Genomic DNA, 24,927 nt, shown 5'->3' on the forward strand with positions numbered 1-24,927 from the left:
GCAATTTGTATGTTAACAGACACATTGTTTGAAAATGTATTTGAAACAACTTTGAAAAATGTAAATATATGTATATACTCCAGAAAAGGTTAGTATGAGATGGAAGAATTCTCAATAGTGTAAGAGTTGACAATTGGCAGACAGAAAGAGCTTTGGGGGAAAAAATGAATTAAATTCAGTATGTCAGTAATTGTGATTTTTCATCCCTTTTATGAACTATCTGAATACAAGCAAATTTCCATGCAGAAGGAAAAACATCAGTGGATTAAGAGTGTAAAAAGGTGACACAAAACAGCAGTTAATGCTGGAGTGCAGTTTGAATAATGAGTGGGGAAATAACATAAGGACCTGGAAATTTCCCAGTATAAGTTTCTTTGTGACAGTATAGTGGTTTTACCACTTCTCACTCATTTGAAAGGTCTAGGTTCACCTTATTGCAGCCTGGAGGAATTCTTAACCTGGCACTAGTGATGAGGGACATCTCACAGGTGCCTCTTGATAATACTATTCCAATGGTAACCATTAATCAATGATTAAAAATCTAAAATTTTTTCTACATTCCTAAATACATAGTGTATATAATGTTTGGAGTCAGGTGCCAATGGTGGTTCCCCACATCTGCACCATAAGTAGTTAGGTACTTTGTGAAGAAGTACAGTACCACTGTAAATTCCAGAAAAAGTTTTATGTATGTATATAGTATTGGGTTGTGTTGTTGTGTTTTGGCTTTTGGCTGCAGGGTCCCTAGTGGGACTCCAAGTTTCCCATTCAGACTGCTGGGAGGTAAAACCAGGCTGCCCATTATTCTCTGGCTGGTCTCCACCAGGGTCACCTGAGCTTCCTGGATCAAGTTAAAATGAATAACCCTGAAGTTGTCAATATTGGCAACTTCAGGGTTATGCATGATTGTGTCAGCCTCCTCCCTGATAGGCATCTCGATTATGATGCCAGGATTCCTGGTCTTGCAAATGCTCTTTATCCTGATGATTTTGAACTGTGGAGCTAAGTTTCTTAATAACTGTATCTATAACTGCTTCACCACTCGTTTCAAGTTTAGTTTCATTTGTCAGCCGGATCACAATGAGGTTAGGCTGCTTCAGGCAGGTCTTCCTTGGAGTAGGTGCAGATGCAGTTTCAGTATGAGTCTTCAGCGCTTCAGAATATGAGTGGGGGCACTGTGACATTTGGTTTCCACTATGAGAAAGTCAATTTGAGCTTTATAGTGCTCATTATCTATATGTAGATTTAGAATGATGGTCTCCATTTTGCTCCAGATGTTTATTATGTTTCTTCTGGTTGCAGATATATGTTTGTTCTGGCTGCCCATTAGTTTGTTGGGTGGTAAAGTCCTTCATTTCAGCTCTGATGTGCGTGACCTGAGTCAAATCTGCATACCATCAAGTATGCAGATTTCTTTATCCTCTGTGTGTAATTTTGTTAAGTCAGAGATGACAAAATGGGAGATTTGAGAGGAAGAAGTACAACAGTCGATTTGGATGTCTCATAAATGGTAAACCCCAAGAATAGATAACATTCACAGCTATTGCTACAAGAAGTTCAGCTGCACACACACAGGCACATAGTTCAGCAGTTCACCCAGATAATAAGACTTCTTGACAAAATCCCAAAGTACCTGGCTCAAGGAATCACTTACCTGAAGGCTAAGGACAAAGACACCACAAACCCGGCAAAGCACAGACCAATCACCTCTCTCCCAACAATGTACAAGATCCTGACCAGCTGCTTAACTAAGAATATATCACACCACTTAGAGAGCAATAACATCATGGCTGAGCAGCAGAAGGGATGTAAGCAGATGAGCAAAGGATGCAAAGAGCAATTGACCATTGACACGACAGTTGTGGAATGTGCCGACAAGAAGCTCAGCAACCTGTATACAGCCTACGTCAGCTACCACAATGTCTTTGACTCCATGCCCCATGGCTGGCTGATAGTGACAGTGAAGATGTACAAAGTCAACATGACACTCGTACACTTCCTGATCACTATCAGAAGAGGAACCTATCAGGGAGATGCTCTGAGCTCACTGTGGTTCTGTCTAGCAATCAACCCACTGTCGACCATGCTCAACAACAGCAAGTACAGATATACCCTAAAAGAAGGGAAGAACCTGTATACCCACCCCTTCTCTCCTGAACTACTTAGATAATGTCAAACTCAACGCCACAAACGAGAATCAACTCCAACAGCTACTCTGGATCACTGAAGAGTTAAGCACTGATATCAGGATGACAAATGCAACAAAGACAAAAAGATGAGCAAAGAAGGCACTCCATGGCAGACACTGCAATGACTTCCATCAAGTCTACATAGATAAGATGGCTTCAAACGCATGGCTCACGAGCAGGAGGCTCTTCCCTGACACAAAAGGATTCATGCTCACCATCCATGGTCAGGTAATCAACACCAGGAGCTACAGGAAATACATTGAAAAGGACCCCGAGTGGCAGATGTCATCTGTCACTCAGGTTGATCACCCAGAAGGAGTATACTCACTGTCACGACCGGACCACCAGGATAATACATCAGAAGCTAGAGCAAAAATACTAGTTGATCAAAGAAAGTATACTGTGTTATAAGTACAAACCTCAGGCTATACTAGAGACTCCTACTTACAAACTATATTGGGATCATGCCATAATAACAGATAAGATGATCCCATACAACAGACCAGACATAACCCTCATCAACAAGAAGGAAAGGGCTACCTACCTGATTGACATTGCAGTGCCCAACACTAGCAACCCCCAGAAAACCTACAAGGGAAAGATCAGGAAGTACAAAGACATATGACAGGAAGTCAAAGAAATGTGGCATATGGAATAAGTAATGACCATCCCAATCACTGTGGAAACCACTGGCATGGTTCCAAAGAGCCTAGCAGCAGTAGGTCTCACAGAGAGTACTTGAATGGAACTCTAGAAAGCCACGATCCTTGAATACTCATAGGATAGTCAGAGAGTTCCTCAACCTACATGGACATAACAACCACTCCACGCACCTGGTACCAGTACCCATCATGGGATGGAAAAAAGCCATTAGGAGAAGAAAGTGATAATAATAATGATAACTGTTGGATTTCAAGGATAAAAATCTGTAGGTGAAGAGGGAAGTGAAGGAAAACAAGAATAAAGGAAAAAATAAAAAGTTAAATTACATGAAGGCAGAAGTTGTCTTAATATGCTTATTAAATTTGCTAATTCTGATGTGAATTTCAAATAATATTTCTACATTCAAAGAGAAATGAAGAGTGTTGCTATGAAGCAGCAAAACAATAGGACCTTTATTTACTTAAAATAACATTTCTGATTTTTTCAAAAAATGATAGCATGACTGGGCAGGGACTGCACGTGTCTGATTAAATTTATAGTTATTAACGTTAACACACTTTTCACAAGTTTATTGTTTTAAAAAATTTGTCTGTTTAATTTTAACTCTATATATTTTGTTTTAAATATCAACATTTTCATAAAGTATTCTTTTTTCTTTTTCATATTTCTGCTTTAATACCATCCAAATTAATAAACATAGGTTGCAATTGGAAATAAATTTGCTTGAAAATATATATTTATAATTATATAATTTGGACTACTCCCCTCCTTATTAGTCTAAATTAGAAGCTCTGAGCTACTATATGATTTCGAATTTGGCACATCACTCTACATCCAAAGAGTTAAATCCAAACTCTACACAGTTTTGATCAAAAAAATCCTGCAAATTCTGTGTGTTAAAAATAAATATCATTCTTTGCTGTTATTTTATTCTTTTACACTATTTTAGTGCCGAGTTTTAGTTCCAGTGTGCAATTTATAGTTCAATTTTAAGGCACATTCGCTTACATAGGCATAAGTGCCTGTGTATACAAAGAAAAGTTACATCTACAACAATTTCAAAGAAGTTTTAGATCCAATTCAAATTCAATAAAGTTCATAGCATGTTGGGATGAGAATAGTATACAATTCTCATCTTACAGAATGGTATACAATTCTACCCAACACATCATGAGAATAGTATACAGTTCTACCCAACACATCATGAGAATAGTATACAGTTCTACCCAACACACCATGAACATCATTTGGCCAGGTTTTGTTAAACACTTCTTAGAGAAGGTTTAATCACATTATTTGATAATCAGTTGCTTACAAATATTAGCTAACTCTCGTTAATTTTTTTTTTATTAATGAATGCGTACCACAAAGTATCTTCCCTCATAATCATGACTTGCATTACTATGCCTTTGATGACCATATTACATATAATATTTTTATTATTAAAAATAATGTTTATAATTTCAGTTTTAGTTTGCAATTCTAAATATAGAAATTAAATGATATTTAATTTTAATACTTAAGAGTTGCAAAATTTTATCATAGAGATTTAACTGAATTGTTTCTTTTCTAATTTATAATTAATTGTCTTAATGATATTCTCCTTTCACCCCAGCTGATCCAAATGTTGTTTGCGGTCCAAAAGGCCACAATAAGGTAAGTGTTGCTTATGTATTCTAGTATTTTTGTTGATGTTTAGTTTATTTTCATTTTGGTATGGAAAATTATTGGACTTTAATTTTATATGCCGATATACTGATGCAAGTAATGTATTTGAGTTGCTGAGAAATGAGCACTTTTCATACAGACAAATGAAATTGGGAACTTGTCAGGGACTGAAGTATCTAGTGATCTATAAAGTGATGCCCTTCCATTGGCTTGCTCCCCCCCCAAACCAGAATAGTTAAGTGCATACTGATCTGGTTTAAGATTTAGTTTTATTAGAAACTCCATTATCAAGGAAATGGGTAGAATTGTTTTTATAAGAAAAGGTGGACCAGAACCAAGGTGTGTTTGCCAGGAGTAACATTTGATGATGTTATCAACAAATTGTCAAATTTTAAGGAGGATAAAAAGAGCATTATTATTAATGTAGGGACTAATACATACATGTATGTGTTTGCAAATCTTCCTAGGCACGAGAAGAGGAATTGTTTGCATGAAAGCCTTGTGGATTAACTCTAGATTTGAGGGACTCAGCAAGGTTTTTTTGGGAGAAATGGAATTTGTGAGGGAATTATTTATTTGGGGGGAATTATTAGTGTGTTCTTAGGTAATCTCTGAGCAGCATGATGCATATATAAACTGTGTTATTTGATTAATAAAGCACTCAAACCTATGTCGGTGTAATTATGTTTATTTCGGATTTGGAAATATGTACATAATGGAAAATACCACGAAAACTTTTTCGTGGTATTTTCCAAATAGGAAATAAACATAATTAAACCAATGTAGATTGACATGCTTTATTATCTTCAAATTATTAGTGTGGCTTGCACTTATAAGAAGGAATCTTTTATTGTAGAGACAGAATGCATTTCAACAAAGGTGGTTCAATGTCATTCAGGGAAACTGCTAGTTAGATGAGACAGGGGTAATACGATATGCACACATCTTTTGTTTGTTCTTGTTCTTGTTTGTTGCCGCAACTTAATATTGGCAAGATGTATCAAGGGTAGCAATATTTCTAACAAATGGGAAGCTTGTGCTAGGGAAACAAACAAATAACTTCAAGGAGTTTGTCATAAAAATATACCTGACAAAAAAAAAAAAAAGACTGACTTAGTCTTAACTGTGTTTACATTAATATCAGGATTGTCATCAATAAAATGAGTGAATTTGAACTCCTGGTTAGGATAACTAACACTGATATAATTGGGCTAATGAAAAGGTGGTGTCATCCAGAAGTAGGAGAGTTTCACTATGGTATATATATACAATGTATTTGTAAATAATAAGAGAAGTTTACCTCAATATAATATGTAGAACACTTCCATATGATACTCTCCAGCAATTAAAATGAAAAAAATCAAAAATCTTATATTACAGTAAAAAATAATTAAAAATCATTTGAACACAATTAACAATCAATCTAATGCAATTAAAAATTAAATTAATTAAAAGAAATTTAACAAAAAAATTGCAAAATATTTTCTTCCTGAAAATCCTTATTAGAAAATAGAAAAATTCGTTCCTGTGATCACGACATATGGTCGAAAAGCGTTGTCAGTTTCAGGAAGGAAAATCGTTTTGCAATTTTTTCGTATATCAAATACAATGTATTTATAAAAAAAAGACAGAAGGGATGCAGAGTCATGCTTTTTATCAAAAAAAGCCCGAGCACATAAAAAGCTTTTGCTGATTCAGAAGTTACACCTGTCAGCATAAAAACTGTGTGGTGTAAAGTAGTTGGATGCAAAGGTAAAATGAGAGTGGAAGTTTGCTACTGTGGCAGTGTGAATATCTTATCATGAGTGATTTCAATTTCAATTTGTCCCTTATTGATTGGAACAAGCAAATGTAAGAGAAATCCCCACCACTGCAGGGGACAAAATTTTAAAATAAATTGATTATTATTATTATTTGTATCTTTATGGATACAAATAATAATAATCATCTAGTTAATACTAACAATAAGCACATTAGAGAATATATTTGAGTCACTCTCTGAATGCCAGAATTGGTAGGTAATAATGTCCAAATTTGCAGACGATATGAAGGTTGGCAGGGTTGTTAAGGGCACTAATGACAGTACGCTGCTGCAACAGGATCTAGAAAAGTTGAGCAGATGGGCTGAGAGGTGGCAAATTAAGTTTAACATTGACATATGGGAAGCAGTGACCCCAGAGTAATGTATCAACTCTGTGGTACTACACTGACAATGGTAGAGAATGAAAAGAACCCAGGGGTAATTGTGCAGACAGATATGAAGTTTTCTGAGCAGTGCAGATGGTCTGCAAGAGTAGCTCATGGTGTCTTGTCAATGATATACAGGAATTTTTCTAGCAGGGATAAGGAGGTGATTATCCCCTTGTATAAGGCAGTGGTCAGGCCACACCTTGAGTACTGTATACAGGTTTGGAGACCTCATTTTAAGAAGGATGTAGAGCTGTTGGAATGCGTACAGAGAAGGGCAACAAGATTAGTGAATGGAACGAAGGGTTAAGCCTTAAGCCTTTCTTCGTAAGAAGAAAGGCTTAAGTTTTGCAGAATACAGTGTCTGGAGACTAGGCACCTGCAAGGTGATCTGATTGAGGTGTATAGAGTCTTGAATGGTTTGAGTATGCTCATTGCTGATGAGATTCTTCCTCTTGCTCAGAATAATCACCTGAGAGGGCATAAATTCAAATTAAGGAAAGACAATTATAAGATAGCTGTGCGGAAGTTTTCCTTTAGCCAGGGTAGTTGATTAGTGGAACAGACTTACATCTTTTGTTCTGGAAGTTGATAGCCTAAATAAATTTAAGGTTGAGCTGGACAGATATTTGGAACGAATGGAGGGGTGAAATGGGAGTGTTTTTTTTTGGCTGATGCTGCATAAGCATGCTTTCTTGAATTATATGCCTCTACTAATGCTAACTCTTCAGATACAGCATTGGACATCTTCTGAACAACCTGAAAGCATTTAGTATTCCTTCAAAAATTGTCTGGCACTAAGTATTGATAATATGTCCGTTGTGGTATGCCTAAAAACTGGAGTAGCATCAGAAGGTGGTGTTACTCTTGTTTTTAGATTAATTAAAAGAGGAGTTGAGCAATTACTTAGTTCAGTTATTAGTTAGAATTGAGCAATTTATTATGAATCGCATCAACTGGTGAAATACCACCACTTTGCTTATTGGAGGCTTGAAGTGGTGAAACCCATGTTTAATTTAAATGAACTTGGATAACTCGTACATCGGGAAACCGCAACAGGAGACGATAAGTCATAAAGGCACATCTTCCTTGTGTGTAAAATTGTGGAATCTGGCATCCAGAGTACAGGCTTGTTGACAGAGGTGGAGGTGTCTTGTAAAAGAGATAGGGCTTTTGCTTCACAGTTGGAATGGTTTAAAACAACCATTTGATGTCCCTTATCTGCTGGTAAAATGACTATGGAATAATCCTATTTTAATGCATTGAGGGCAGAGATTTGACGTCGGTTTAGATTAGAGTTGACAAGAAGGGTATGCTTTAGGATTGCCGTAGTTTTCAGGCTAATCGCATTTGCAGTTTCTTCGGGTAAACATGCCAATGACACCTCAACACCCATGGAAGCTCTGTGATTGGGGGACTGCGTGGGAGAACGGCAAACTTCATTCCTAGGGTGAGTAGCTCTGTCGAGAAACGGTGCCTTAATATGGCGAGAGAGTTTGCGTACGTTAAAGAAACTGAAAGCTATACTGTCGGGAGCTATATGCTCCCAGAAGGGCCTCCCATGGTGGAAAGGTTTCAGTGGAGACATCAGACGAAACCCGTTTCAAAAGGTCCACACACGACCTTTTCAACTAAATTGTGATCCAAGAAAGCAACGGGAAACTACTTGGATTATCCTTCCCTTGAAAATTTCAATGATAGCAAGCAAAATAAACCACGGCCCCGAGTTTCGTTGTCCCTTGAATGGGACAGGGGTGCTAAGAATCTCCGAACTTGCGTCGAAGAATTTTCTGAAACTAGCTACATGGAACGTTAGAAGCCTACTACAACCAGGAAAACTAGCCAATGCTTTACAAGAAATGGAACGCATTAACATCAACATACTTGGGCTAAGTGAAACCAAATGGCCTGGAACAAAGAAGTTTATATCAAACGACCGGAGGAGAAGAGAACACCAAGCAGACGTACGGTGTCGCTTTCGTTGTCCACAAACAACTGGCCAACAAAGTCACCAGTTTCACCCCAATATCTGAACGAATTGCACTACTACAGTTAGCAGGTAACAAGATCAACCTGAATGTGCTCCAGGTCTACGCACCAACAGCGGACAAAGACGATCAAGAAATTGAATTGTTCTACGACAAGCTAAGCAACACTTTAAAGTCGCTGAAGAACCACGACATTACGGTCATCCTCGGTGACTTTAATGCCAAAATTGGTCAAGGAAAGCTACAAAACATTGTCGGAGAACATGGCTTGGGGACACGGAATGAACGAGGCAACAGACTCGTCCAGTTCTGCCAAGAAGAAAAATTTAGCATTGCCAACACTTGGTTTAAACTACCACCTCGACAACTATACACCTGGACCTCACCACAAGACTCTGACAACAATATCGTCAGGAACCAAATTGACTACATCTTAATCAACATCAGATATAAGTCAAGTGTCCTCAAGGCAAAAACTTACCCTGGAGCTGACATATCATCAGACCATAACCCAGTAATAGCAACACTACATATCAAACTACGAGCAGTCAAACGCACAAGCACAACAAAAAGAATGGACCTGGAGAAACTGAAGAACAATGCCAACAGGCGACAAGTACAGCTTCATCTCAACACTACAATCAGATCGATCGAAGCAGTAACAACAGATGTGCAAGCGTTCGGGTGTTCACTCAAACAGTGCATCAATGAAACAGCAGAAACCCTGCTAGGACATCAGGTGTTGAAAAAGAAACAACGGTGGATGACCCAGCACATACTAGACCTAATGGATGAACGGAGAACATTCAAAAGCAACAACAACCGGGAAAAATACAAAGAAATACAACAAAAGATCAAACAGGAAATCCGGAAGGTGAAGGAAAAATGGATGGAAGATCAGTGAGCAGAAATCGAAGACCCAATCAAGAAAAATAACAACTATAACCTGCACAAGAAGCTTAAAGAAGCTGGAAACATCTACAAACCGGCTCCTATCCCAAGCTTATATACGGACAGCAATCAACCTATACTAAGCAAACAAGCCAAACTCGACACCTGGAAGAGCTATATATACAATCTGTTCGGCACCAACAGAAAACCGGCAGAAACGCAACAACAAACACAGGAAGACAATCTCCACATATTAACATCTGAAGTGGAACATGCCATCCGAATAACAAAGCCAGGCAGGGCCTGTGGACCTGATCAGATTCATGTGGAACTGCTGAAACAACCAAACTACAGCAACATCCAACAACTAACGAAATGGTTCAATCAAATCTACAACAACAACGACATTCCATCCGAATGGCTCCAATCCATCTTCGTGTCCCTACCAAAAAAGGCTACCAGCCGGAAATGCGAAGACTTCAGGCTGATCAGTCTAATGAGCCAGGTGCTAAAAGTCTTCCTCAAGGTGATTCAGCAAAGGATAAGATGTAAGTGCGAAAGTGCACTAGGAAACACAGTTCGGATTCGACAGGGGACTAGGCACCAGAGAAGCAATTTTCTGTTTACAAATATTGCTACAAAGGTGCTATGAACATCAAAAAGACATTTATATATGTTTTATTGATTACGAGAAAGCCTTCGATTCAGTAGACCACGACCGTCTAATTGACCGACTGAGAAAACTTGGGCGTGAAAACAACGATATTAACTTTATTACAACTCTCTACTGGAATCAAACAGCCCGGCTTCGCTATGACAACGACCTGACAGACCCAATTCCAATAAAAAAAGGCGTCCGGCAAGGCTGCCCATTATCTCCCATTCTTTTTAACATCTATTCGGAAATGATCTTCGACCAAACACTGGCTGACAAGACCATCGGCATAAAAGTTAACGGACACTACATCAATAACTTAAGATATGCTGATGACACAGCACTAATAGCGGATTCAGAACAAGATTTACAGACCATCTTGAAAGAAGTGGAAATAGAAAGCCAAGCATGGGGGCTACGAATCAACAAAAAGAAAACAAAGGTGATGAAGGTCAGCAGGACTGCAAGCAAAATCACGATCAAACTAAACAATGAAAAATTAGAGCAAATACACCGCTTCAAGTATCTCGGAGTACTCATTGATGACCAGCTGAACCATGAGGCCGAAATCAAAAGTAGAATTGAACAAGCCAGGCAGGCATTCACCAAGTGGAAAACCCTCCTCACCGACAGAAGCTTGAACATCATGCTCAAATTACACACATTGAAATGCTACATCTGGCCAATACTACTCTACGGTGTAGAAACCTGGACTCTAACATCAGCCACTACAAAAAAGCTCCAGGCCTTCGAAATGTGGCTCTACCGAACAATGCTGAAAATCCCATGGACAGCCAAGATAACCAACATAAAGGTCCTGCAGGACATGCACACGGAACGGGACCTGCTCAAAACCATCATCAGCAGGAAATGCAAATACCTAGGTCACATCGCTAGGAACCAACAAAAATACCTACTACCACTCATCCTGGAGCGAAAGATCGAAGGCAAGAAACGCCCAGGCAAACCGAAAATGGCATGGCTAGATAACATCAACACCTGGCTTCACATGACAACAGCACAAATTCTACACGCAGCGCTAGACAGAGAACAATATCAAAACGAAGTCGCAAACGCCATTTGGCAGCATTAAAGAAGAAGAAGAAGAAGAAGGGTGAGTAGATCCAATTGCTCAGTAGACAAGCGTTTGTGACTTAAATTCAGCATTAATAGTCTACTGATGGGTTGTTTTGCTGGTGACTGGTGTTACGGGCCTTCCAAACTAATTTGTAAAATTTACTTTGCTGTCGAGAGCGATAACACTTGGATTCCCAAACTGCTTGAAAACAAAGTCCGGATCACTTTGGAATAAATGGAGATGGGAACTAGACTCCCAAGTTCGAGCATGGGGACAGCTTTGCTGCTGGAAGCTCCCTGTAGGTCATGGTGGAGGTAGTTAATCCAGATGTTTAAAGTCCTGAAATGGAAGTTCTGATAGGCACGTTGCATACCTCATTTGGAAATGGAGCTCTGTAGAGAAAATCCTTTGGGATGATGTAGTGAGTCTTGCACTGGTGAGCAAACCAGAGATGTTGGTTACCCCATGCTATAAAGATGAAGTGTTTCTGTAGCTTTACAACTACGCTGTAAGTGTGTTGGCTAAAAACAGTTCGTATTAATGAAAATAGGCCTATGGTTTAAGGGTTCGTATTAAAGATATAATAATGCAGTATTGCTGAGAAAATGTATAAAATAAAACAGGTTTGAAGAAACCTGTTTGAAAAAAAATTTTCTTTAATAAACTTGGGAGCAAGTTAAAATAAGATAAAAGTAATAAATCACAATAGCTTCGATAGAAGACATCCTTCTTCAGTTTTAAACATTATTACAAAAAGTACAGGTTGTCATGCTCAGCTATGGTGGTCATGTGAGGTGAAAACCGCGTGATACAGGTGTAAGCTACAATTAGTTGTTGGAAATAGAGGCTTGCGGTTATAGCTGCAACACTTGGCTAAGCTGTGTGTGTGCCAACGTTTGTTATTTTGGAGGATGGCTGCCTCAGTGATGGGATGGATGCAGCCTCCTCTGTTCTGGTTAAAGGAATCGCTACAATACAAGATGTGGAGCTATTCCAACCAGACACGGCAATGGTAGCAGCAGGATCAGTCGATAATCTCAACATCGTGGTGTGGGTTGATGTCATGCTGTGTGGACTAGAAGTGCTCAGCGATTGCTGAATGTTCCATGTCCGCAGAACGCATTGCTCATTATGATTTATTACTTTTATCTTATTTTATTTTAACTTGTTCCCAAGTTTATTAAAGAAAATTTCTACTTCAAACATGTTTTATTTTATCCATTTTCTCAGCGATACTGCATTATTATATCTTTAATATGAATTCTGAAGCCATAGACCTATTTCCATTTAATAAAAATTCAAAAGGAAAAATCTGTCTGTATGTAGAAAGGTATGGAAAATCACAGATTTTTATCTTTAGCCAACAGTTAAATGGGCCTGTTATTTTCAAGTTTCACCTCACAAGTCACCATGACTAGAGGGTTAAATACAGTTTATTTCATTTCATAAAGATAAGTATAATTTTCACATTGATTTATATGACTTGCATAACTTATTAATATTAATTTGGTGAAAATGTTTCCATATCTATCATTGATGTGTTTGTAAACTCAGTTTTCTATATAAAAGTATTACCCTTTGAAGAAAATATTCAATGTACATGTGCTGGCATACAAAGTGCATGTTTGTTTAAGTTGAGTGGATGCTGAAAAATTTTCCAAAAGCATACCTGCAGTGTTTTTCAATTTTTTTTTTGTGCAGTAGAACACTTTGGCATGGGTTAAAAATCAGAACACCATACCATATGTGCAACATTTTAAATATAAGCTTTGATTCATTCATTCACTTTCAATACAAAAACCTGTCTTCATGACTAGAAACAAAATAATTTGAATTACATCACTAGAATTTTTTTATATAATATGGTTTAGTATTAGCAGTGTCAAAGGATGCAAGAAAGCAAGCTAATAAAGCATCAACAAAAAAAAAAAATTTCCCACATCAGTCTATCTCCTCCAAAAATTTGTCTTTTAATATACATATACTGAGTATATTTTAAAGATTAAAATAATGATAATAATAATAAAAACACTTATACCACATGAAACTAGGATTAAGAATTTTTATTGAGAAACATCTCAGTACATACCCCTTAATGCTTAGAAGAGTATGTTTAAAGACAGTAACTATGTCTTATCTTCAGCCCTAATGATTGTGGAAAGCTTGCAGTTTTAAATCTGTTTTAAAAACCGGACCAGGTGTAATATAATAGATTTCATTGAAATTTGGCCAATTTTCACTGGTCTGACCAACTGCAGCTTTCTAATAAGCAATGTGGTAGGACTAGGCAATGGGAAATATCTATTACCTAGCACCCTAGAGGATTTGCCATTCCTCTGTGGAATATAAGCACATCATCTTAATTTAGTGCCCACATTATTTGCACTCAAGTGTAAATGATGTGGGTACCCAAGTGCACTTCGATGATCATTTGGAATTTTTTTTATTTATTAAAGAAGGTGGTCCCAGCCAGCTTTCCTGGCAACCTCACCATCTGTCGCAACACTATACAGGTAATTTCTAGCATAACATATACTACCACTAGTTGGTTATCATTTGGAAATTCTGCTCATATATGAGCAGAATTTCCAAATGAGGGTTTAGTGTCAAACAACGTTAACTACAAAATTGCATTTTCTTTTTGTGATAACTTTAGTTTTACTTTATGCAATTAACAATGTATATCATGTTATAGAACTGTATTTCTCTCTAGTACTTTACAAGTTAGCTTAAGCTGTGAGTACATTTCTTGTAAAGTGACAAAATGTCAAATGACTTTTTTTTTGGTTAATTACAAAAACATCAACTACAAAATGATTTTGTTGTTTGACACGTAACCCTTGATATCTACCTGAATATCATTATTTTATACTTCCAAGTACTTTGGAATTGTGATATGCTCAAGCCGCCTCTTCAGTAGAGAAAATTCTCCAAACAACTTATGGAAGCAACGTACTTTCATTATGTTACTTCTATAAATTGCCCTGTTGTGCAATTGTGAGGGTCTACTTAAGATATGATTCTTCTCTTAAGTGGATCTTAAGAAAATTCTCCTTTTCCTTTCTTCATAAAGAATTCCATCATACATACAACTGTTCCAATGATTATTGCTTAAAAGAAAAGTTTGTTTCCCTATGCCAGTTTCATACAATAGCCTTTGAAGTGTAAGAAAGTTATGCAAGAACTGAAACACAATTCAATATTGTAAACAGTACCTTGGTAAAGGGTGGATTTTCATCCTCTTAAATTGTCATTAAATTTGTTACTAAGCTTTAAATCAGTTTTAACTTTAGAAATGTCTGACTTTTGACAAAAATTGATATGGGATCACCAATACAGTTAAAAAAAATATAAAAATACTATTTAATGCTTGGTAAAACTGTTTGGTAAAATTTTAGTTATCGTCAAAATTACTTCCATCTACTGTTTAAATAACTTTAAAGTGAACATTTGATTTTATTGTTACATGGTTGATTCTTTTTAATTTTTTGGAATCCTTTTTACATTCACTAATTTAATTGCCTATTAACTGCCACATATTGTCATTATTACTGAATCTAGATTATGACCTAACTTAAAAGTACTGAAAGTACTGCTCATCAAAAATCAATTACAAGAAATTTGAACTATTTTTAAATTTTTTGTGGTCTGAGAGATGCAGTTTTATGGTTAATGGTTAAAAGGAAAAAAATTAGAGAACTGTTTGGAATCTCTCCATATCTGATTATTCTGTTTAAGTCAAAGCACTGTGTGTGGCCAGTAGTTATTTTAAATAGAATTAAACTGATATAAACCATATACTGTCAAGCTCTAATTCTTCCACAGTTCTTCTCATCAAGAATTTTGTATTTTCAGACTCCTTTACACATAGCAGCTGAAAGTGGACATGAAAAAATTGCTGGATTATTAATAGAATACCAGGCTGATCTTTTGGCTAAAGATAGCAATGGCTTGACTGCATTGGATCTAGCAGAAATGTCTAACCACAATCAAGTCATGGACATGTTACGTCATGCAGCAGGTGAGGCTACTTAGAAATACATGTTTGAAGTGGAATTAATTATAAATTTTTAATACTCATTCCCTTAAATTTAATTAGAAAAGCTATAAGCCCAGTCCTATAAAATAGACAATTTATAACTTAAAGTAAGTTATAAGTTGTCTGTTTTGTAAATTCTCTACTTTTTTTGCTTATGAAGTTAAAATACTCTTCTAAGATTCTTATTTAGAAAAGCAGAGAAATAAGCCCTGTGACGTACATATCCTCCTACCCTTCCTCCAAAAATACAGTTTGTTAAAGTCAAGTTTACCAAAATTGCTGCCGACCGGTTTAGCCGGGTGGGTAAAGTGCCTGCTTGGCAACCCAAAGGTCGCAGGTTGGAATCCTGCCTCGGGCTTGGATCACAGTACTGCAAAAACCTTGGGAGGTGCATTATGGCCACAGAGGCCGATGCGACAACAACTAACTAAAAAAAAAAAATTGCTAATATTCTTTTAATCTTTTAAACTTTTTTTTTTTTCGTTGACCCGTTAGTCAACTAAACATTAAACTTTTTATCCCTTGCATTTCTGCTAAACATTCTCCTGGTTAATACTGCCATTTTACTGTTCTGAATATTTAAAAATTTTTTTTCTAATACTTTGTCCACTCCACTAATTATTTTTGAAGTCAGTATGCCATTATGCAGGTCAGATATAAACTTTGGATTACCCTGTGACTGTTTAAATTTCCTTTCCATTATGCCGGTTATTTTTCTAGATTTAATTGACTTTCCTTATTTTGTATACTCTAATTAAATGTAATTTTAAAATTTTAGAAATTTAAATAGAATGACATTATTATATTAATTCAAAATATTACATTGTGTGCTGTATAAAAAATGTTTGCTAGCAAAAATTTAGACTTCTGAAAAAAAAAAAAAAAATGCCACTCTCATAGTCTCATATTTTGAACTATTTCCTTATAATCAACCTCATTACTGTCCCTTTTTTGAAGAGATTTCTTCTGAAAGAACATTGACACTTTTTATTTTACACACCCAAAGTTGAAACTTTTTCAGTTGATAATAAAGTAAATCAAGATCTGGAAAGTTGTCTGTTTTATTGTCATCTGTTTTCAGAAAAGGAAACAAGAAAAATTCACAAATCCACTCAACATGCTTGGTTTGGTTTGGGGTTTAGTGTCACATGGATTACATGTGTTTTGATGTGTTTACTTTGTTTGTTCCTTTTTATCTGTTCTATTTTATCTGTTCTTTTTATCTGTTTTATCTGATTAAATTGTTCCTTTTAATCTGATTCGTACTTCATTGGGTTAGTCTGTTGCTTATGTTTACTTCCTTAGAGGAGGTGTCAACGTGTTTGGAAAAGTATAGAACTATATGAAAATGTAAGAATACAGTAGTTACTTTGCTAATATTTTCATACTGTTCATGGTGAATATGCTCAGCATGTTGCTGATAGTCAGAGGGTTAAAATCACTCTCTGACTTGAAAAGAAAAATTAGGTATTTAATCTTACTTTGTATATGTTATATATATAATTAGGGTGAGATTAATATCTCATTATTTTAGCTAATGCTGTCTTTAGGTTTTTATTCCAAATATTTTTATAATCATTATTATAATTATTTTAATATTTAAAAAAAAAAAAGAAAAAAGTTATATCTTATGATTATGATCTGGAAAAATTGCCTGTGGGTCCGTAGGATGTAAAGATTAAGTTTGTATTTTGTGAGTGGAGCATAACCCTATGATGGTGGATCTTAGTCTTTTGTCTGATGAGTCACTCTTGGTGTTAAAAATACCAAAATATGTACCACCCATGAAGAACGATTATCACTGACTTGAATAGAAATTTCTCCTGATATGCCTTCATCAATATAGTAGTAGTAGTGGCATGTGATGCAAGAAAGCAAGTGTATGAGCTTATGCAGCATCAGCCAAAAAAAAAAAAAAAAAAATCACACCATTCCCTCCAAATGCCTGTCCAGTTCCTCCTTAAATTTATTCAACCTATCAACGTCTACAACGACAGATGGAAGTTTGTTCTGGCAATTAACCACCCGCTGGCTAAAGGCAAATTTCCACACATCTATTCTACATCTGTCCTTTCTTAATTTGAATTTATGCCCCCTTAGGTTCGTAATCTGAACAAGTGGAAGGATCCCATCAGAATTCAGCATGCTGAACCCATTCAAGGCCTTATACACCTTGAATCTGGAGAATAACAACAGGCCAAACTGAACCCTGAGGAACCCCACTAATAACATTAGTCCAAGAAGAGCAGTGCCCATTGATAACCACTCTATTTTCTCCCCATTCAACGTTAGCCTTAGGAATAACTTGCCCTTAATGCCACACTGCTCCAATTTATGTAGCAGTCTTTTATGCAACAGTATCAAAAACTTTTCTGAAATCTATAAGTATATAATCTAAAAATTATTTTTTTACATTCAGTTCCTATGTTACTGTATCATAGTATCCACTCAGATTGATTGCACAAGAAACTGCATTCTGTAAAAATAAACATGCATTATTTCTTTGATTGCTGACTCCATTATTTTCCTGGGAACAGAAGTCAACTTATAGTTCTGTAATTTCTCACTTCTCCCTTTGATTCCCCCCTTTATGAATGGGGGAGATATTTGCATCGCCAATCTGTAAGGGCTTCCCCGAATCCCAGGATGTTCATCAGCAGTTATGCTATTCATATCTATTGGACCAATTCCTTTCCTTCTGACATTAACATAAACAAAGCATAAGTACTCTATACTACTTTTTTTATTATTCTTACCCAAAGACTTCAGGTGCCTCCGTAGCCAGGTGGGAAGGAGCAGCAGTGCGTAGCACACGCTTCTTGATTAGACCGGGGTTCGAGCCCGTCACCACCAAATACGGAGGATGCGGAAAGGTCAGGAATGACCACCGCATATTCACGGAGCAATATGGCCTTAGTTGCTAATGCTCCTAAAAACCAAACAACAACAACAACCCAAAGACTTCTCATAATCTGCCTTAGCTTGCCTAATAGCCCTCCCCCTTTGTGACTTGATTGCAGACTAGTTGTGTACTTGCTGTATGTTTTTGTGCCCTCTGATAATTTATAATTACCCCATGCATTTTTATTTTTTATTCTCTGCCATGTGTCTCAATAGTTCATCTGACATCCATTTAGGTCTAAGCTTTGGACAGTATTTCTTAGTTGAATTTATTGTTGGTAATAACATTAGTTGGCCCCACTCTACAGAATTCAAAAACTGTCTGAGACCACTGTAGTCTCCTGTAGAAAAGCAAAAATCTTTCCCCTTACCTTTGATGGTAGTTACCTCTCTTGAGTAAATCCCACATCAATGCACTGTGATCAGTGCCACCTAGTGGTTCTTTTATCAGAAGATTCTTAATGCGTTGGGTCACTGCTGATAATCAGATCAAGAGTTTTGCTTTCCTTTGTTGCCTTTCCAACATGCTTGGCAGGGTTGTTAATAACAGTAATGACAATATGCTGCCGCAACAGGATCTGGAAAAGTTGGGCAGATGGGCTGAGAAGTGGCAACTGAAATTTAACCTTGACAAATGCAAAGTACTGCATATGGGTAGCAGTAACCTGAGAGAAATGTACCAACTGGGGTGTAACACTCCAGGTAGTAGAGAATTAAAAAGACCTGGGAGTAATTGTGCAGTCAGGTATGAAGTTTTCTGAGTAGTGCAGACAAACTGCCAGAATAGGTCATGAGGTCTTGTCAATGATATATAGGAATTTTGCAAGCAGGGATAGGGAGGTGATTATCCCCTTGTATATGGTCAGGCCTTATAAAAGGGGATAATCACCTCCAATGCTGCATACAATTCTGGAAGCCTCATTTTAGGAAGGATGTAGAGTTGCTAGAATGAGTACAGAGAAGGGCAACAAGACTGGCGAGGGGAACTAAGGGGTGCTCTTATGAAGAAATGCTTAAGTTCTGCAAATTGCAGCTTCTGGAGACTAGGCACCTGCGAGGCGATCTGATCGAGGTGTATAAGGCCTTGAATGGATTAAGCAGGCTCATGCTGATGGGATTCTTCCTCTTGCTCAGATTACAAACTTGAGGGGACATAGATTCAAACTGAGGAAAGACAGTTGTAGAATAGATATGCAGAAATTTGCCTTTAGCCAGCGAGTAGTTGATTGCTGGAACAAACTTCCATCTGTTGTTGTGGAAGTTGATAGCTTAAATAAATTCAAGGCAGAACTAGACAAACATTTGGAACGAATGGATCAATGAAATGGGAAGGGTTTTTTTTTTTTTTTTTTTTGGCTGATGCTACATAAGCTTGCTTTTCTTGCATCATATGCCTCTACTATTGCTAACTAATAGAAAGCAGTCAGCCAATAAATCCTGAAAGGTTCTGCTAGTGTGGAGACTGGTCAGTCTCCAAGTTTCAGTCAATATCTTAGTCTCCCGTAGCCGAGTGGTCAGGAGCGGGAGTGCATAGCACACGCTCTTTGAGTAGACCGGGGTTCAAGCCCCTGACTGCCGAATACGGTCGGTCTGCCAACCCGCACTGGACCAGCGTGGCAGATTATGGTCCATTTTCCCTCAGCATGAATTGTTGAGGAGGCTTCCATCCTGCAGTGGGTTGATAATGGCTGCACTTTACCTTTACCTTAGTCTCCCATTATAAGACATTCTGATTTACTGGCCCATGCTGTTTGTCTATATAACTCTTCATTATACTCATCACCATCATTTGGCCTGTTGTGTAACTATACTCCTACCCTCATTTTTGTTTTTCCAGTGCTTATGTCACACCAAGCTGACTGAACACCACACTGTCTACCTATATGAATCTGTGCACTACCTTAGAGTCTGTATGCTTCTTAACCAAAAGCATAACTCTTCTCCCTCCCCCTCCACCATCACCATGTTTCTGGTAGCCATTTGATGTCCCTAACACCAGTACTTCATATTCCTCAAATTTAGCCATTAGTGTACAATCAAGTTGTGTTTCTGCTCTTAGTAACCCTAATACAGCCCATGTATTTTCTTGTCCCACGAGGACCCTTAGCAGAACTTGCAATCCTCCACACCTTGTTTTTCTGGCTACTATATGCCAAAAACAGCCTCTCCTGTAAACAAGAACAGACGACGCTGTGAAAAATTCTATTCCGTGAATCTTGTGTGGTTTCTCCCCACCTGAAATGATTAATGTGGCTCTTATCATGTTCTCCTTCCTATTGTATGTGTGTGGGCACAATTGCAAACACTTTCAAATTTAATCCTAACTAGTGACTTTTCCTCAGCATTGCCCTATACCAGTTAAGTAAAATTGCAGATCTTCTATTCTTAATATGATTGGAGTCAATATATATTATAACACAGTTACTTTTTTTGGGCTCTTAAAAGATGATAACTGCTCTACAACATCATTAACTTTTGCCCCTACAGACTTACCCTGTTTCTATTCCACCTTTTTGCACAATATATTTCCTGTTTGTCTGACAAGTAGAGACACCAACAGTAGCTACCTCCTGTGGTGCCAGCTCTCTCTGGCTTTGGGATTGTCACTATGTTGATTGATGCTGGAGTGTAAGCTCTGGTATTGGGATGGAAAACTGAGAGTTTGATGGGTCACCCATTTTAATACTTTTGAGGACATCAGCCCTGTTCTTCATGCTCTCCTAAGCTCCCATCAGAATGCAGAGTTCATGCTTAATTTCTTTGTGCTCTTTACACCAAATGTGCATGTAAAGATATAATTTTTTGGCTGCAGATAGCCCACAAACATTGAACAAGTAGCACACTTCATGAAGCTGTTATTCACAGGAGAACTATCCTCTTTCCCCCCTCAAGCCATACCACCCCAATCAAGAGATCTTTGCTTTTCTGCTCTACCCTGAGGCATGATTTCCATCTAATTTACATTAAATTTAATTTGAGAATACCACACTAAACTGAGAGATATCTAAGTGTAATAATAATGCTATAATATTCACAGGTTGTGCAGCATTACCATATGTGTTATGCTGCAACATTAGGTTATAACATAATTTTAACTGTTATACAGTTACATTCATAATGTTATAAACTTAGTTTATAGCCTTAGTAAAAACACTTCTAATATTAATTATGCTCCTATAGAACTACAAAAAAAGGAATATGAAATGTTGATATGATTAACATTGCCAGTAATGGTAGAATTCCCTCTTATTCTGACTCTTGTTTTTATGAAATTTTGTGGGCCAAGTAAGAAATAATTTCACTTACTTTATCAAATAAACACATAATAATTGCTCTACTAATTTTAAACAAAAATATAGCAAAGAACAATAATTTAAATAATAAAATGTCTGCTTAGTGTAGTTCAAATAATGGTATCCACTTGGTTGTCACTAGTAAAGTAATTACATTGTGAGGTATGTGCAGTGTTGCAAAAACAATTATTTTATATATTATATTATTAGTAATTTGTATTTTATTTATTATTAGCAATTGATAACAGGATAATTAGTTATTTACTTTTCACTTCTATTAATTACAAAAAAAAAAGAAGTTAATTTGAGCAATAAAAATAATGTGCCTGAAATGTAACATGCTGTATACATACCCAACTTCTTTGCCTCACTGTTGGCTTGTGAAGGTTAGAATTAGCATTAGGAGAGGCATATGATGCAAGAAAGCAAGCTTATGCAGCCCCACTCCCATTTCACCCCTCCGTTCGTTTGAAATACCTGTTCAGCTGAGCCTTAAATTTATTTAAGCTATCAACTTCCACAACAAGGGATGGAAGTCTGTTCCACCAACCAACTACCTGCTGGCTAAAGGCAAATTTCCGCACATCTATCCTACATCTGTCTTTCCTCAATTTGAATTTATGCCCTCTTAGGTGATTATTCTGTGCAAGAGGAAGAATCCCATCGGCATTGAGCATGCTCAAACCATTCAAAGCTTTATACACCTCAATAAGATCACCTTGCCAGTGCCTAGTTTCCAGACACTGTAATTTGCAAAACTTAAGCCTTTCTTTATAAGAGCAACCCTTTGTTCCATTCACTAATCTTGTTGCCCTTCTCTGTACTCGTTCCAGCAGCTCTACATCTTTCTTGAAATGAGGCCTCCAGACCTGTATACAGTACTCTAGGTGTGACCTGACCATTGCCTTATACAAGGGAATAATCACCTCCTTATCCCTGCTAGAAACATTCCTATATATCATTGACAATACACCATAAGCTACTCTTGCAGCCCATCTGCACTGCTCAGAGAACTTCATATCTGCCTGAACAACCACCCCCAGGTCCCTTTCATTCTCTACCAACTGTCAGTGTAGTACCACAGAGTTGATACGTTGCTCTGGGGTTGCTGTTTCCCATATGTAGTATTTTACATTTGTCAATGTTCAACTTCATTTGCCACCTCTCAGCCCATCTGCTCAACCTTTCCAGATCCTGTTGCAGCAGCATAGTTTCAGTAGTGTCCTTGACAACCCTGCCAACCTTTGTATCATCTGCAAACTTGGACATTAAGCTTGATATACCATCATCAATATCATTTATAAATACAGAAAACAATAATGGCCCCAACACTGAACCCTGAGGGACTCCACTAATAACATTAGTCCACGATGAGCAGTGTCCATTGATTACCACTCTCTGTCTTTTCCCCCTCAACCACCCCTTTATCCATAGCAGCAATTTGCCTATAATGCCACACTGCTCCAATTTGTGCAGCAGTCTTCCATGTGCAACAGTATCAAAAGCCTTTCTAAGATCCAAGTATATAATATTAAAGTTATTCCCTGCATCCAGTTCTTTGGACTGCATCATAGTATCCAATCCAATTGGTCAGGCAAGACTTCCCCTTAACAAAACCATGCTGTGTCCGAGCTATAACTGAAGTCTTGTCTAGATGATCCTGCAGTGCTTCTTTAACTAGTGCTTCCATTAATTTTCCTGGAACAGAAATTAAACTCACAGGTCTATAATTACTTGTGTCAGCCTTTGATCCTCCTTTGTGAATTGGGGTCACATTTGCACATCTCCAGTCTATGGGTAGCTCCCCCGAGTCCAAAGAAGCTCTCATAATTATGGCTAAGGGTTTGCTTACTTCCTTTGCTGCCTCCTTTAATATAACTGAATAGATCCCATCCACTCCGGGTGCCTTTTTTATGTTTATCCTCAACAATTTCTCCTCCACTTTCCTCTCAGTTATTACAAAATTATCTAGCTCACTGCCAGAGTTTACTTCACCTCTGGCATTGCTCTTCCTGAATAACTCCTCAAGTGTGAATGTAGATGCAAAATACCCGTTTAGTTTGTTAGCCACCTGAGCAAGATCCTCAACTGTTGAACCATCAATATCCAGTGGACCAATCTGATTCATCTCTTTCCTTCTAGAGTTTACATAGGTAAAGAACTCTTTTCTGTTTTTCTTTGCATCCTTTGCCAAGGATTTCTCATAATCTGCCTTTACCTGCCTAATCTCCTTTGTGACTTTGTTACAGACCAGCTTATATCTATCGTAGGCTTCCATGTCACCCATTAATTCATATGTATCCCATGCATTTTTCTTCTCTGCCATATGTCTTTAGTTCATGTGATATCCATTTTGGCCTAAACCTTGAACAATATTTCTTAGTTGGTATGTAAAGCCTAGTAGCTTCCAAGATAAGTTCTTTGAATGCTTTCCATTTTGAATTTGCTGTTGGTAACATCATCAGTTGGTCCCACTGTATAGAATTGAAATACTGTCTCAGACCATCGTAGTTGCCTTTATGAAAGCAAAAATCCTTCCCTTTACCTCTGATGGTAGTTACCTCTTGAGTAAATTCCACTTCAGCACACTGTGATCACTGCCACCTAGTGGTTCCTTTTTCTGCAGATTCTTAATGCATGAAGAATCACTACTGATAATCACATGAAGAGTATTACTCTCTCTAGTTGCCTCCCGAATATGCTGATGTAGAAAACAATTATCCAATAAATCCACAAAAGCCTTGCTAGTGTGTTACAGCAAAGGACAGTAATCACTGAAGAAGCAGAGGAGGAACACCTGCAAAACATCTGATGCACAAAATTCTTGTAATATTTATATTCTAGAATGAGACAGAATTAAAAATATAAACAAAATTCAAATAGAGATTAAAGAAGGCTCCATTATATATAATTCAGCAAACATTGCTTTAAACAAAAAACGAAATGCAGATTAACAAGATATGATATCACATTCTAAAAATTGAGCCAAAACCAAACATGGTTATGGCTCGATTATGGCCATAATTTCGAACCAAACAATTCATAAAAATAGGAAATTAAATTTTGGTTATCAGTGAGCAAAGATATTGTTTATTGATACTATCAATTTTCACTTGTGTAATGCAATGTGCGGTACAATACTCATTGTTTCATCATTAATGAATGCTGCAGAATTGTGCCTGACACATTTTTCAGCACAATTCCATCTTCATTTGAGGAATATTTTGTGGTGCGTGTGCAGATGCATGAAAAGTTACACAGAAAAAGAAGTGTTTGTGAAAGTAGAAATGATTTACTGTTATAGTTACATCCTGGAAAAGAAGTGCTGACTATGAATATCATTTATGAGAAAAAGTCTTTTATATAGGTTTAACT

At 37.1% G+C, this 24,927-nt stretch overlaps 1 protein-coding gene across 1 annotated transcript in view; it reads left to right on the top strand.

Moving 5' to 3' along the window:
- Positions 1 to 24,927, top strand: part of Lrrk (Leucine-rich repeat kinase) — a 431,475-nt gene that overhangs the window by 16,278 nt on the left and 390,270 nt on the right. The window contains exons 3-4 of the mRNA XM_090380151.1: positions 4,468 to 4,508; positions 15,175 to 15,340. Of these exons, the coding sequence (XP_090236277.1) occupies positions 4,468 to 4,508; positions 15,175 to 15,340 (207 nt within the window). The remainder of the gene's footprint in view (positions 1 to 4,467; positions 4,509 to 15,174; positions 15,341 to 24,927) is intronic.

The sequence above is a fragment of the Mastigoproctus giganteus genome, chromosome 8 (genome assembly GCF_048544385.1).
Source record: "Mastigoproctus giganteus isolate SK-2022 chromosome 8, ASM4854438v1, whole genome shotgun sequence".
Taxonomy (NCBI): Eukaryota; Metazoa; Arthropoda; class Arachnida; order Uropygi; family Thelyphonidae; genus Mastigoproctus; species Mastigoproctus giganteus.